Source organism: Anabrus simplex, chromosome 7 (genome assembly GCF_040414725.1).
Source record: "Anabrus simplex isolate iqAnaSimp1 chromosome 7, ASM4041472v1, whole genome shotgun sequence".
In the NCBI taxonomy this organism is placed as follows: Eukaryota; Metazoa; Arthropoda; class Insecta; order Orthoptera; family Tettigoniidae; genus Anabrus; species Anabrus simplex.
Window position 1 is genome coordinate 61,102,078 of NC_090271.1, and position 16,974 is coordinate 61,119,051.

The window sequence follows — 16,974 nt, forward strand, 5'->3', positions numbered from 1 at the left end:
GCATGGGACTTGCTCTGCAGTAGATTTCAGAATAAAAGGTTAATTCCGTCAACACACATCAGAGAGATTTTTAATATTAAGCCTATAAAAAGAGAATCAGCATTGAACTTAGGCAATTCATAAACACATTTTCCAGCAATTTGCAAGCCTTGAAAGCCCTTCAGTTAGACAAGCCATTGGAAGACATTATCTTAGCACAGAATGCAGTAGACCAGTTAGATCATGAAACAAGGAGAGTTGGGAATTTGAGTTAGATTCTATGGAAAATCCAACACTTCAGCACCTTTTCAAACATTTAGAGCATAAATGTCAAGCATTAGAAAGCATACAATCCAGCTCCAGTCAAGGTCAATCAGGACCTGCTGTTTCTAAGACTCACATGTCTAAGGGGAAATCTCATACCTTCACACATATGACTCGCACTGAAGGTCACTGCCCATGTTGTAATCGCAAGCATAAATTGTTTGCATGTGAAATATTTCAGAAACTAGACACTAATCAAAGGATACAGTGTGTACGTGATAATAAACTATGTTTTATTTGCCTAAAATCAGATCATGCAGTTAAAGAGTGCACTTCTAGTCATTGCCGCAAGTGTAATAAACCTCATAATACATTGTTGCACATAGACACTAACACCTCCCGTGGTAGCAGCATTACAAGTAGAGAGGTTACTCATCCTAAATCTAATGATGTACTCATTGCCAGCGTGCACACAGCAAGAAAAGTACCCAGGTCAAGTCATAATGATACACCACATTTATTATTGTCAACTGTTGTTGTTAACATTAGAGACCACTATGGAAAATTTCACAAGGTACGAGGACTTCTAGACAGTGGCAATCAAACCCATCTAATATCTGAAGACATCGTCAACAGACTTTGGTTAAGAACCAAGAGAAATAACACAATTGTGCTAGGGATTAATCAGGCCTCTTCGTCAATTACACACAGCGTTGACGTTGAGATACATTCCATTGCATCCTCATTCAAGGCTAAGATTAATTGTTTAGTAGTTCCAGCCAGTCATAACAGGACAGATGCCCACAATGCCACTGGATTACAAGTCTTGGAACATTCCTGATCACATTACATTAGCAGATCCTAAGTTTTACCACCCAGCTACCATTGATATAATTATTGGAGCGGAACTATTTCATGACATTTTGATAATGGAAAGAAAGACTCGCACAGGTGATTTTCCTGTACTTCAAAACACTGGGTTAGGTTGGATAGTTTCTGGCAGGTTTCAACACCATACTGTAAATGACAACTCTGTGACATCATGTTTCGTAAGAAGTAAGGAAAACCTCGATCATCAGCTACGTCAGTTTTGGGAAATCGAAGAATTGAACACATAACCCAGAACAGTTCATTTTAAGAACAACACAACAAGAGACAGTAAGGGGAGGTTCATAGTCAGGCTACCTCTAAAGGAGAATCATCAAGAGTTGGGAAAGTCATACGACCAAGCAGTCCGGAGATTCCACCAACTAGAGTACAAACTTAACAAGCATCCTGATTTACACAAATGTTATGTACAGTTCATGACCGAATATGAGGAACTAGGTCACATGAAACAAGCACAAATCACTAACGATGAGGACACACTTCAGTTCTATCTGCCACATCATGCAGTATTCAAAGAAGACAGCTCCACCACCGCAACTAGAGTTGTATTTGATTGATCGGCAAAATCCAGCACAGGTGTTTCACTCAATGATATCTTACTGGTAGGACCAACTGTACAACAGGATCTGTACTCAATTGTCCTGCGATTTAGAACACACAACATTGTGTTCACAGCAGACATTACAAAGATGTATAGACAAATCAGACTTCACAGAGATGACACAAAATTACAGCGAATATTATGGAGAAAATCCCCACAAGAGCCACTGAAAACTTATGAGCTATTGACGGTGACATATGGCACTGCCTCAGCGCCATATTTAGCAACACAATGTCTGAATCAGCTTGCTGAAGACGAAGCACACATTTATCCACAGGCATCTCAGATTTTGCAGAGGGATTTTTATGTAGATGATGCATTGTGTGGAGCATCCAACATCACAGAAGCACTGCAGCTACAGAAAGAACTAATAGCATTACTGAGCAAGGGAGGTTTTCCCATCAGGGAATGGTGTGCTAATCATCCTGCCATTCTCGAAGGCATTCCACCCACAGACAGGGAAATGAATTTGCCATTTCACTTTGATAATGATAGCACTGTGAAGGCTTTAGGATTGTCATGGCACCCAACATCAGACACCTTTTTAATTGCCAACAAGGTTAAACACATCTCACAACAAGAGGAAGTAACTAAACACACAGCAACCTCAGTTGTAGCATCTATATTTGACCCATTAGGATTGATCAGCCCATTAGTGATACTATACAAGATATTTTTGCAGGACTTACGGTTACATCAACTTCACTGGGATAACCCACTGCCAGATCCATTAGCATCAGACTGGGCAAAATTACAAATGCAGCTAGCACACATTGACAATATACAAGTAGAACGCCACGTATTAATTGAGGGTGACTTAGCAAATATTCAAGTTCATGGATTTTCAGATGCTTCTGAGCGAGCTTATGGCGCATGCATCTACCTTCGGTCAGTGAACCAGGAGGGTGAAGTATCAGTCAAACTGTTATGCTCTAAATCGCGCGTAGCTCCGGTTAAACGAGTCACTCTTTCTCAATTAAAAATAGGAGAGGATTTCCACCAATCAATACTTATTTATTGCATATATTAAGCTACAGGACCGGTTTCGACCTCATATACAAGGTCATCTTCAGCTGAACCATACATACATATTTATATAATGAAGCTTTGATTAAGATTGTGTTGTTAAAGGAATGCTATATGATGATGATGTACATTTAGTCACATACAGATGGGGCATGTCTTACCGTGAACTAGCGTATATGTCATTCTGTACAATACTGCAACTGTATGTCTAAAATATTATGTTGAAGGTCTTAAAATTAGTGTATAAAATATGTCTTTACTTAAACTAATATATGTATATATATATATGTACAAGATAAATACAATATATAAAAGCACTTCATGCATATGAACATTCGTTCTTGCTTGTTGGTCAATACTTCGACTAACTTCCGTATTTAAGTCTTATTTACATTGTACACTTGTACAGAATGACATATACGCCAGTTCACGCTAAGACATGCCCCATTTGTATGTGACTAAATGTACATCATCATCATATAGCATTCCTTTAACAACACAATCTTAATCAAAGCTTCATTATATAAATATGTATGTATGGTTCAGCTGAAGATGACCTTGTATATGAGGTCAAAACCGGTCCTGTAGCTTAATATATGCAATAAATAAGTATTGATTGGTGGAAATCCTCTCTTATTTTTAATTGTGCAATTCGTAAATACGGAAATGAAGAATATAGATTACGATATCACTCTTTCTCATCTAGAACTTCTCGGTGCAGCATTATTAACTCAGTTGGGTCACAAAACCATGCCAGTCTTAAACTTGGCCATTAATGAAACACATTTGTGGACAGACTCCACTATCGTACTGTCATGGTTAGCATCGCCAGCATCACGTTGGAAGACCTTTGTAGCAAATAGGGTAGCTCACATTCAACAGTCAACGAACACTAGTGACTGGCATCATGTACCATCACAAGATAATCCAGTGGACTTGGTTTCTCGAGGCGTCAGACCAGCAGATCTGCAAAACTCAACCATTTGGTGGTCAGGACCTGCCTGGTTGTCCACTTCTGAATTAAATTGGCCGCAGAACAACAATATTGAGGATTCGCTCTCCATAGCAGAGCAGCGACAATCATCTACACTATTAGTAGTGACACAAGCTGAAACTATTATTGAAAAATTCTCATCATTAATAAGACTGCAACGAGTAATAGCTTATTGTTACAGATTTTTGCATGCCAGGGACAAGAAAATTGGACCTTTAAATGTTGAAGAATTGGAACATTCATTAGAAGTCTGCATTCGTATTGCACAAAATACAACTTTCTCAGAAGGGATCAGAGACCTGAAAAACAGAGGCGCAGTCTCTAAGAAGAGCCAGATAAGGAACTTATGCCCCTTCTTACACAACAATATTCTAAGGATCGGAGGCAGGTTGAAGAATGCATCGATTCCGTTTTTATCCAAACATCCAATACTGTTGCCATCAAAATATTATCTTACAGAGCTGATCATAGGACATGAACATCTTCAACAGTCCCACGCAGGACCTGGATTGTTATTGGCTTGTCTTCAGGAAAGATATTGGATCCTGAATGGTAGAAATGTGATAAGACATCAGATACACAAATGCATGAGATGTCACAGATTAAGAGCAGTAACTGCACAGCAAATCATGGCCGACCTACCCAAGCATCGTGTGCAACCAACTCGACCATTCAGCACTTGTGGTATTGATTATGGTGGCCCTATTCTTTTACGCCCCATCAACAAAAGGAGCAAGGTGCGAATAAGGGCATATATAGCATTATTCGTTTGTTTTTCTACTAAGGCAGTTCACCTTGAGGTAGTAAATAGCCTCTCCAGCGAAGCATTTCTAGCTGCCCTGCGGTGATTCATAGCGAGAAGGGGCAACCTGTTGACATGTACAGCGATAATGCGGCAACATTTACTGGAGCTGACAAGGAACTGCAAGATCTTCATCAGCTCATGTCATCAAACCAATTCCAGGAGGAAGCTAAAGGCAGCATGAGTAATAAAGGTATTAACTGGCATTTCATACCTCCACGAACCCCGCATTTCGGTGCAATCTGGGAAGTAGGCTTTAAATCAGTAAAATATCATTTGCGCAGAGTTGTAGGTAATGCAGCTCTTACATATGAAGAAATGTGTACTGTGCTTACACAAATTGCAAGTTGCTTAAATTCAAGACCGCTCACATCTCTGTCCTCTGATCCCGCAGATCCTAAGGCTTTAACACCAGGACATTTTTTGATCGGAACCAATCTATCCTCAATCCCTGAACCCAGTCTGACACTTGTTCCCAGCAATCAATTAACATATTGGAAACGTCTTCAGCAGATAGTGCAGCATTTCTGGTCCAGATGGTACAAGGAGTACCTTACTCAGTTGCAGCAGAGGCCCAAGTGGGTCAGTCAGCAACCCAACCTTAGGGTTGGAACTGTGGTTGCAGTCAAGGATGATAACCTGCCACTACTGCAGTGGAAGCTTGCAGTAGTCCAAGAACTTCATCCTGGGAAAGATGGACTTATCACAGTAGCGACTGTAAGAATGGCAAATGGTCAATTCAAGCGACCCATTGTGAAACTCGGTCCTTTACCTATTGAATGAACTATCTGCGTAACTGTCAGTGACAGTCTTTATTTGAGTGTTTTTTGTTGTTGTTGTTTTTTTGCTGTGTTTTCTTGTGACATTATTTCAGTGTGTAAAAACTTGTAGTGTTTCTCTTTGTTTTGATTGTGAACAATCAACAGGGGGGAGAATGTTATTTTGTATCAATAGTTGCTCATCAGAGTGCAACACCTTCCAGGCAGCACTCGCCTCCAGCAATGTGTTTCTGGGGCGCTGGGGGTGACTTTCGGTAGAGAGAGTCTCAGAGACTTGTAGACAACATGGTGTGATACAATTATTCTCTTTGGATACACGCATGATCCGAGTAATGCTAAGATGCCTCACAAACATCATGTAATTCAGTTGTTAACTTTTTCAGAGTACATAATCAATGTTAATAAACCAATATGAATTATATTTCATGCATTATTAAGATCCAAGTGATTATTTGTGCCAGCTCAACTTCATGGAAACCATTATACAGTCCACTCAGTAACTTGTACCAGACCACAAACACCCTGTATTAACGTATGCATCAGAGACTTGGACTTTGACAGAAAGAAATGAGAATAAAATTCAGGCCAGTGAGATGAAGTTCCTGAGAAGTATGATACGGAAGACAAGGAGAGACAGAGAAAGAAATGTTGAGGTCAGAAAAGGGATAGGGCTAGATAAACTAAGTGATAGGATGGAGAAGAATAAATTGAGATGGTTTGGACTTGTTATGAGGATGGAGGAGGGAAGGATACCAAAATAAGTGTTGGAGGCTAACATAGAAAGAAAGAAGGCAAGAGGGAGGCCCAGAGTAAGATGAATGGACTTGTCAAGAACAGTATAACAAAAAGGGAGAAGACTGGACTGGAATACAATTACTTGAAGAGGAGTGGTGGAAGGAGAGGCAACGGTGGAAAGTGCCAGGAGTTGGACAAGGGGAAATGATGATGATTATGATGAGTCCCTAATTTGACTAGGTAACACAGTATTCTGTGAAACAGTACATCTGCTGACTTTTATTTCTTTTCCCTAGGATGAATAAATCATTAAATTAGTCTTATTATTTTATTTTCAAATTTACACTGGTGGAGCGCTATGACTAGGGGCAGTAATTTTTGGAACATACTGTAATACATAACAACTTTCCTAGCGGTAAGTGTAATGTGAGAATCTGTGACTCTTTTCTTTCAACCAGTCCTTTCATATGATTTGGTTAATTATATTCTAACAAGAATACTGATGTTGGGCTTTTGTTTTATTTAGACTTAGCTTTGGTGCATTCTGATGAGAATAATGACATCATTAGCTTATTTGAGTTGGACTTAGCCTCTTTGTAATCAATAACTACGCTGACATTGTATTTTTTTAGTTGAAACTAACGTCTGTTTCACTTGTACAAGCTTTAAACAGAGCACGACGGTTTTACTATAGATTGCCATATTCAAACTTTCTCTACAGCTGCAAATCAAATACAGTGAAAACTCTTTACTTCAAAGTCAGTTAATTCGAAATATGCATGTTTCGAAGTAAATGCCATTCCTTGAATTCAAATATAGGCTTTCACATGTTATTTCGATCGTTTAATTCGAAATACGGTTAATATGTAATTCGAAGTTCTCATCAGGCCCCTAAACTATGTAATTCAAAATCAGTAATGTAATCTGGTTGCTGCAGAGCAGCTAACAAATAAAGTTATTGTAGACAGTAATTAACGACAATGAGTGACTGTCTCGTATCCCTCATTGTTCCGTACGCCCTACTTCAGTTTTTCAAGAATTAAAGCTGATATTGCTGCTTCTCCATTAATTTTTTTAGTCACATTGTCAACGAGCCGCCTTATTGTTGTGAAGTACAGGTATGTCGGTCGCGTAGTAATTTTTGTTCCAGTTTCATAGAGTCTAAATTTGTTCATAACGAATCGCAAGCAGACAAAACATCGGAAACGGAGTCCTTTCTCATGCCCCCGCTGTCTAAAGACGCAATGACAGCCTTATTGATTGTGGACAGTGTCATCTCTACCAGCACTGCCCCAGAAAATGTTGTGAATGTAATGGATGTAATAGAAGATTTTCTTTTGAGAACTTACAGAAATGCACTTAAGCAGCGCACCACTGACTTGTATTTCAGAAAGGAATGACATTGTTTTTCAGTGTTTGCCTGAAGAGGAAGATGCTGAAATGCGTTATTGATAAAACTTACGAACTATATTCTCCGTGATACACATAACTTAGAGGTTCTTCGATAATGTCTTTCTACAAGTTCAAAATTTCAAGCCAACTATACATCTAGTTACATATCCACTTGTACAATGCAATTTACAGTGAAGTAAACGTACTCTCCAAAACTCTAGCGTACATCAAGAGACACTGAACTACCAGAGGCAAACCCCAAGGTAAATATATTAAACTACAATCTACATATTTAGTGAAACAGGAAAAGAGAATGCCTCGAAAACGAACAGGCAAGCTCAGCTGAAAAGCTAAGGCGTCATAAATAATTAATTTGGCAAATCTGGGTTAGGCTAGGGCAGACTCCTATACGAAATGGTAACCGAACATTACGGAAATTTTAGCCGGAAAGGAATTCAAGAGTGCTTACCCAAAGGTGGCCCATTCCGTTAGCGAGGCGTCGCACATGATGTAAAACTTCAGACAGACAGACTAAGGCAGACCGGGCCAAGACAAGACAAGACAGACCAAATTATCACGAACGCTGTCTCGCTCTTTATATATAGGTAAACCCTGGCCTTGGAGTAGCCAATCAGAATGCACAAGTCCGCCTACGCCCACCTAGGTTCACCAATCACAATTCCTACTACAATCGCGAACTTTAACTAAGATTCTCGAATACGCACGTTCGCGAATCTTCCATATCCAGAATAGTTAGAAAATGCCTTCTAGAAAACACAACCAACAAAAGGCAACACACCCTGTTCAAAAATTCATGTAACAATTTTCTAGATATTTCCAGTAAGTACAGAACTGAAATCTACTATTTACAAATACATATGTTACAAATATTACACTGTACAGGTTAGGTCCTTACACAGACTTCCATCACGTTCAATGAATTAGAGTTAGCCATATGGCAGGTTAAAGATACAGGTTTTAAAGAAGGGAACTTACAAACAGTTTTCACAGAATTTTACCAGCTCTCACTCATCAAGGTGATGCTACTTCCAGAATCAACCAAAGCACAGACAGGTGCATTGTTCACCTCTAAGCATATGTAAGATAACTTACAAGGAGGAATAGCAGAAATACCACAAGATTGTGGGAATTTGACACTAGGGTCAGACAGAGATTTATCATCAACTAAAGGATTGTGTAAGTCATCATCTAACTGACAGCAATAACAGACAAAACATGAAGCTACACTGTAAGGCTTGGCACAAGAATTGGCGGTTAGTCATCTGGGATTGCCATTACCAGAACGCCCAGAACCGGAAGAATTGCGAGGACACTGTCTAGAAAAATGTCTATTCGAGCCACAGTATCTGCAAGAATTAGTCTATGAAGAAACTCTACCCACATTAGGGTTTGAATTGCCTAAGGGCCCAATCTTAGGACAATTCCACTGGAAATGATCAGTGGAGCCACAATTATAGCATGCACGCGAATTAAGTGGCTTGGAAAGAGAAGAAACGGTACTAGTGACCTGAGAAGACATGCTCATAGGAGAAGGAGCTAATGCAACGCGTAGCTGGTCAGCATACCTAATGCCTTCGGCAGAAACAGTGATAGCTTCCAACTGAGCGAAGGTAGCAGGTTGCGGTGACAGAGCATGATACGACCGATAATTAGGTGCAAGGCCCTCAACAATGCTAGCAACCATTTGAGACGCAGAATAGTTGAGCATAAAAATCCTAGCATTGAACTTAATGTCCTGAATATATTCAGACAATGTTTCATTTAAATGCTGCACACGAAAATAATACTTTTGCACCAAAACCTTCTATTTTTTCAAAAAGGAAAACTTTAATAACAACAGCTCACATTCCCATCGCTCGTTTATAGATAAATTAAGAGTAAACAGGTCGCGAATCCTGTCCATGTAATGCTGCACTTGGGCTTTCACACGTGTTAACTGAGCATTCGACGGTTTAGAGGAACAAAAGGACAAAAGAATAGCTTCAAATTCAGTATGTTTATCTTTAACAATGGTCAAAGATGCACACACTTCGTCTGTTGATAACCTGGGTGCGGATATTGGTACATTAAGCAATTGTTTTAACAAGCTTGCGTCATCTCTAACCCTTCCTGTCGAATTCAATTTACGAATGCGAAGTTCGTAAACTAATTCCTCCTTCCTCAAATGGAAAGGGACAGGGATAGCACGAGACATGTTAACAAGAAAGTACGTTAGTAGATGATACCAGGTTATTTTTTAGATTAGGTAAGGGTTACCGCTCCCGCGTCACTTTCTTCTACAACCACACCTCAGCTAACAGATGTCACCCCCCTTTTTAGAAGTTATGCACATAATTTAAAGTACATATCAAACAAGTAATAATGTAAAAATCCAAAATAACAAACCTGAAGTAACATACAGCCGCCGATGATGCACCATGATAAACATTTCAAATTTCAATAACATACACATGGCTGGAAACAACGATACGCAGGATTACCAACATGACAACTAGATAAAGGAAATAGGAACGAGGCTGGGAAACCCTACAGAGAACGTGATCTTACATGTCATTGTAGGGAAAAAGACATGAGAGCGATTACCCTTCTTCAAGGTTAATAATTAAGAAAAATTTTAAAAATTAATATTACATCAGTTAAAAGAATAACATTAACCAGAAAACAAGATGATACGAAACACGAGATTTCTGTCCATGGTTCTTCAGAAAATTAAAATAGCGATAAAGTGTTTTAACTACTTTTAATGAAGGTGAGTATAGCTTGACAATGAAATTCACAAGGGATATTTAACAGGAGCCCCTCTACTACCGAGTAGCCAAAGGCCGGAAATTGAGAAACACTCAAACAGCCAATCAGGGAAGCTACCTACGATTCGACCCGAAGTTTTCACCAATAAAAATTATCGTTAATCTATCCAATAAGATTATTGCACCATATATGGTAAACGTATTCTAGAGGTTTCGATTGCAAAACTCAGCGATTTCGTGATCGAAGCCTCCACGTGGCAAATACAGGGTGATACAAAAGATGGGTTACAACAAGCACACTGCTGGAGATCTCCGATACACTTGTTCCTCTGTGAGTCTCTCGTGAGAGTCCTGAAAATTCTTATTTGCATTTTTAAATAAAACAAACATTCATCAACTTCTTCACAAATGTCTTAATTCTTGCGATGGCAATTTTACCAAAGATTTACATCAACAAAAAAAAAAAAAAAAAAAAAAAATTCAATTGAATTGAATTCTTCGAAAATGACTGAGAGTTCCTTAGTTTCTTTTCTTGATGATTTCAAAAAAAAATTAGCGTAATGATTCCATCCACGTTATGGATTTCTCACCACCGGCGACAAACTTTTCAGGTTCATCACTGTTCGTGAGCTCATTGAATGCTTTCGCCATGATTTCTCCGTTTTCCTTATTGTTATGTGCTATTTTTCCATCTTTATTTTTCAACAGTAATATGGGGAGGGGGTTGTATTTTTGAAATTGTTTACGAAAGGCTTTGTAATAATCTGTAGAATTGGTTTTATAATAATTTTCCTCAATAGAGTTTATTAAATCTTTTTGATATTTTCTTAATTCTTCTAATCGTTTGGGTGACTTCTTCTCTGACATTCTTGAGGTTCATAGTGTTTTCTTCTATTTTGTGGGCTTGAAATTTCAACCAAGCTTGATGTCTTTGTTCATGCATTGTATCACAATAAGAGGTCCACCAGGCATGTCTTTTCCTTGTATTTAATAGAGCTAGATCTTCTGCATTCTGTTTTAGAATTGGTATTTGGTCATCTAAATTATCTGTTAGTTTTGTAGTTCCTGTTCTTTGCCGTTACTGGGCATTCTGGATTAACTGATGAGGGTCGTATGTCCTTTTCTCTCCAACTCTGTTTTGTCTTTTTCTTCTTAATGGAGTAAATTTAATCTTGATTTTAATTAAGTAATGATCTGAACCAGTGTCCGTTCCCGTTAGAACTTTGACATTGTGGATTTCCGTGTGAAAGAATTTGTCCATACATACGTGGTCTAGCTGCCATTCTCCTTTTGTCCAATCAGGATGTTTCAAGTTTTAAGTTTGTGTGGTTTTCTTTTAAAATATGTAGATTTGGAGATTAGTCCATGGGTTCTGCAAATTTCTATGAGTCTTTGGCCATGTCTGTTACAGGGTGTCCACCCGTATGGAAAACCTGGGAAACAGGGAAATGTCAGGGAATTCGATAATTAACGGGAAAACCTGGAAATGTCAGGGAATTCAGGAAAAAAATCTGGAAATTCATTCTTCTGTCAGATAAAATTGACATACCATATTTATCTGTGTAATACAAACACATTTTTCAGTTTTTATAACATTAATCTAGGGCATGTCTTTTATGCCAGGAATAAATTTTAATGAAAAGTTAAAGTGTGATCTTGAATGTGAAAGTAATCAATAATATCAATAGCTATATGATTGATCGATCGAATTTTCAATGTTTTGATCTGCTTACTATTGAATATTCTGTGTTGTTGGGGAATGGTGAGCTCGATGAATTAGACCTATATTGCGTTCTCAGTTTTTTCCAATAATGTTTCCAGACTCTGAAATAGCTTCAAAAGTTCAACTGCACAGAACAAAATTTGGATATACAATCACTCATGGTTTGGCTCTCTATTTCCATAAACAAGTTCTTGAGGTGGGTAGTAAGTGCACACATTTCACCGTTGGGTTTGACGAGTCACTGAATCAAGTTTCTCAGATAGGCCAAATTGATCTTGTAGTTCATTGTTTCAATCCTGATACTAATGAAGTATGCACTTCTTATTTTGATTCCATGTTTCTCGGTCACTCTACTTCTTCAGATTTGTTAAATGGTTTTTTGCAAGCACAGCAAGGAGTCTATCTTAAAACAATTACAAATTTCAGTGGATGGTCCAAATGTTAATAAAATGTTCCTTCAGGATTTTGGTAATTTATTAGATGATCTAGATACTCCTATTTTGTTGAACATTGGATCTTGTGGCTTGCATACTGTGCACAATTCATATAAAATGGCAGTAAAAGAAACCCAGTGGAATATTGCAGAGTTTCTTCGTGCTCTTCACTTCTTGTTTTGCTACGCTCCTGCATGATGTGCTGATTATATACATTATTCAGGTTCAAACGTATTTCCTTTGAAATATTGTGCTATAAGATGGCTTGAAAACGTATTTAGACAGTAAAGAAAATCTTCTGCCTGCATCTAAAATTGACATAGGTTATGCTGCTAAAGCAGCACTTCGTGGCAATCCTGGATTAAATGATAGAGATATATTAGTGTTTTGCACAGATTGTCTAAGAGGAATGGTAGCTTTGTTCATATAGTTACTGGAAAGTCACCGCTGGCATATCGTCGTCATCATCTGCAGTTTACAGCTGTTGGCTGCATCTGCTCACCGCTAGAATATAAACTGACTAAATTAATTTCTTGTTTCGATCCAAGTGTAGCCAAGTAGCCTCTAAGCAGCAGACTGCTAAGGATAGCTTTAAATGCCTTTGTTGAAAACAAATAGATCTCGGGTAATGAAGCCATTCATGGACAAAGGGAGTTCACTTCTGTTTGTGAGAATGATACTTTAAAAGAAGTGAATTCTTTGTATTCTAAAGACGAGAGGTTAGATCACTTTCGCACTGTTCTTCCAATAGTAAATTTGAAAACAGAAAAGTTAGCTTCATTTCTCAAAATGATACTAATATTGTTTCATGGAAATGTTTCACTTCAATGTGGTTTTCCTGTTAGTAAAAAAATTATAGTAGAGAACATGCTACAAATATTCCTTGTAGCACAAAGAATAATATATGATTCTATCCCAAACCCTGGTGGAATTGAAAAGGTCTCCGTTAATAAGAACATGCTCCATGCTGCAAGGAGTGCTCATGCTTTGTACGTTCAAAATCTAAAGGAGAAACTTGAAATATTGGAAGTAGAAGATTCTTTGCAAAAAATAAGAGAAAGGCCGCTTTGTTGCTGAAAGAATTAGAACGAAAGAAGTGGAGGGTGATGGCAGAAGCTCGAGTCGTTGGTGGCTACAAAGAAGTTTCTTCGCTGAAGCAGTAATGGTAGTACATTTAAAAAAACTTAAAGTGAATTTAATCAGACTAAATTAAACTTCCAAGTTTTAATATGCACATTAATTGCTCATTTATTTTTTTGGATGTTAAGTTTTAAAAATGTATTTTAATATTACTGACACTTCCTTTATAATTATGTTTTTTGTCATCATGTGTCAGGGAAAAACTGGTTTTTATGTCTGGAAAACAGGGAAATGTCAGGGAATTTTAAAATCTGGATTTGGTGGACACCCTATGTTAGTATATTTATGGGGAGCCCACTTTCCTACTACACCTCGATACTTCTCTTCCTTACCCAATTGAGTGTTAGTCCCCTATAAGGATCTTGATGTTATTCATATTTATTTTATTCATTGTTTGATCAAGGAGATCCCAGAAATTATCAACTTCTTGCAGAGTTTTTGTTAGGAAATTTTTTTCATTGGTTTTAAAATCAATTATGGAATCTATTATTTTCAAATTTACTATAAATCCTGTAGCAAATTGCGGGCAATGTTTCATGACCCTTTGGCCTGGCTTCCCATTGTACAATCTATAACCTTGAGATTCAAACGGATCTTCTGTTAAATTTGTCATTTCTTGGAGCCCTACCACAAGAATATTTTGCCTATCTAATTCATCGGTGAAGTTCTTGAGTTTTCCGGTTTTCAGTAAGGAGTTTATATTGTGCGTCGCAATGTAGTTAATGTGCGTATGTTTGATTCTATATTTGTATGTTTGGTTATATGTATGTATTTTTGACTTTTTTGTGTTACAGGTTGAATGACGGCAAAGGCCAGCAGCAGTTCGAGGCATCACTGAAGCAGCTATTGCAGAGTATAACTGGAATGATGTGTTACAATACAGATGGCACACTACTGGTGCAGGCAGCATGTCTCAAGTATTTGCCTACCACTATCCCTGATATTCTCACCATGTTTAATGCAACCCAACTCAGGTACAGTAGCATTACTCCGGCATTTGTGAATACATGTTTATGAGAGCCGTAGGATTGTTTGAGTATCAGCTAACCGTTATAGGACCAGCTGGTGATGTATCCCCAATGGCTACTCTAGCTAAGAAGAACAGCTGGCAATATTTCATCAATATAAGTAACTTAAAAACATCTTTTAAAATAGTTCTTTTATTCTAAATATCTCCTTTTCTCCCCTTTTTTGGAGGGGAGAGGGGAGGAAGGAGAGTTTTCTCAATATTTTGTAGTAATAAGGTGATTTGGAAATCTTAATTTCAACATACTGTATTTCTCCAAATCCAAGACAACGTTTTTTTCTCAGCATCTCATCTGAAAAATCAAGGGTCGTCGTGCATTCATGACCTAGCAGTAATGAGCACCACTGGCAGCTACCACGGTAACCACGCTGCTTCCCTTCACACACACACACACACCCCTCGCACGCATAAAACTCGACCTTCAACGTCCGCGTCTTTATTAGGTCTGTAGGCTACATCGCTAGCCGCGGCAGCCGGTTATAAAGTGCCTCTGTGTAATGTCACTGGTTCTCGGGAAATAATGAAGAGAGAATGACATTCTACTTGGTGGGAGACAGACTCGTAGCATGGGCGACCACGCGAGCAACGTGAGCGGCAATCCCCTGAATAGATTTCTTTTAAAGTCCCTGTATTAACCTCTCAAATTCACAGAATGGCATCAAAACATGCGAGCCTTCAAATTCTTAGAAAGGCCATGACTACTCATTGGCAGAGTTATAAGGAGTCTACTGTACCTAACACTTATCAAAATTAACAATTTCACAGACAGCAGGACTATTTTCATGATGGATCGTTGTATTGTAAAGACGTGGAACAGGGGAACAGGTATCATCTGCAAATTTTCTATGGGTTCTCATCGGTATTATGATGCCAGTTTTACGTTAATGGTTATTAAACATGCAGAAATGAAGAATAATTGTGCAGCAGCAAGTAAATATGGTATAACCAAAGCCAGTGTTCTGTGTTAGCATGAGGACGAAGATAGCTTTAAAATGTGTAATGTACGAAAAATGCATTCAGTGGCCCATAACGAGGACGCTTTTAAAAAGTCGAAGATGAAATTGAGAGGTATGTGCATGAAAAGTGCCAGGGTGGAATGGCCGTACCATAGCGCAGTAAAATTGTTGACCTCTACGTCCTCGTCTTCATTCATCACTAGCCGCTGAAGTCGACCGAAGCCGGCAAGCGAGACATGCGTCTATCAGTAGTCAGTTGTACCTGGCGCTTAGCAAAAGGAACAGTTTTGTAAGATAATAGGAATATTTTCCTGTTGGATTGTCGTATTGTAGAGACGTTGAGCGGGTATTGCCAGCAAATTTTCAATGGATTCTTTTCGATATTATGATGCCAATTTTAATTTAATGGTTGTTAAACTCACAGAAATAAAGATTAATTGTGCAGCTGCAAGAAAATATGGCATAACTAAAGCCAATGTTTGCCGTTGGCTGAAGACTGTGATAGTCTAAAAATGCGTACTGTACAAGAAAGGCATTCATATGATTTCACAAAGCACTTTTTAAGCCCAATTTAATTTTTTTTTTTTTTTTTAAGGAAAAGGTGGGGGTTGTCTTGCATTCAGAGTCATCTTGGATCCAGAGAAATACTGTTGAAAGGAGAACTTCTAAATAAGCCTCAGTCCGGCCCCGCGGTGTTGGGGGCAACACATCCGCTTGTCAACCGGCAGCCCCGGGTTCGATTCCCGTCCGGGTCAGGGGTTTTTAATTATAAATAATAAATATCCCTGGCCTGGGGACTGGGTGTTTGTGTCGTCCTTAACGTTCCTTTCCTCACATTCAACACTTCCACCATTTACAAAATACACGCAGGTTCCTCGCATTTGGTGCAAGTAGGGGCAAAAGATCTTTCTAGGTCGATGCCCCAAACAAATAACATTTTAAAATATATATATATGTGCGCTTCGTTTTTTAAATTTGTTTCATACAGCTGTTGTTTTTAGGGGCACTTTTCTTAGACATGCCTAATCCTAAAAGAGTTAATAAAGTATTGTTCTCAATCTGCTGTTGATATTTAAAAAAATTGTAATTCAAGCATTTTTCCCATGACTGACTTAGTTTGCTTTCAAACCTTTCAAATTCATCCTATTCATATGCACCCAAAAAATTGTCACTGTGATGGAAATTTTAAAGAAAACATTATTTCTGTTTTTACTTATGACAAGTTTATGAAAGCAATTGATTTGAATATCAACTACTATATTTACTTACACAATTTTCCTGTTTTTGAGCAATTTTTACCCTGAAATGTGGGCAGGGAAATTATGCAAATTTAATTTTGAATCTAAACTACTGATAGATTTCCACCACTTTTTTTTTTTTTTTTGTATAGTCATTTGGCAGTCATCATGCAGATGTCCTCCTTCAATGAGAAAGGTTCTGCTCGATTTAAACTATGAAATAGGAGC

General features: G+C 38.2%; 1 protein-coding gene across 1 annotated transcript in view; it reads left to right on the forward strand.

The window, feature by feature from the left end:
- The window catches only part of mbc (myoblast city), a 413,292-nt gene that overhangs the window by 148,041 nt on the left and 248,277 nt on the right, over positions 1 to 16,974 (forward strand). The window contains exon 15 of the mRNA XM_068228569.1: positions 14,320 to 14,499. Within this exon, the coding sequence (XP_068084670.1) occupies positions 14,320 to 14,499 (180 nt within the window). The remainder of the gene's footprint in view (positions 1 to 14,319; positions 14,500 to 16,974) is intronic.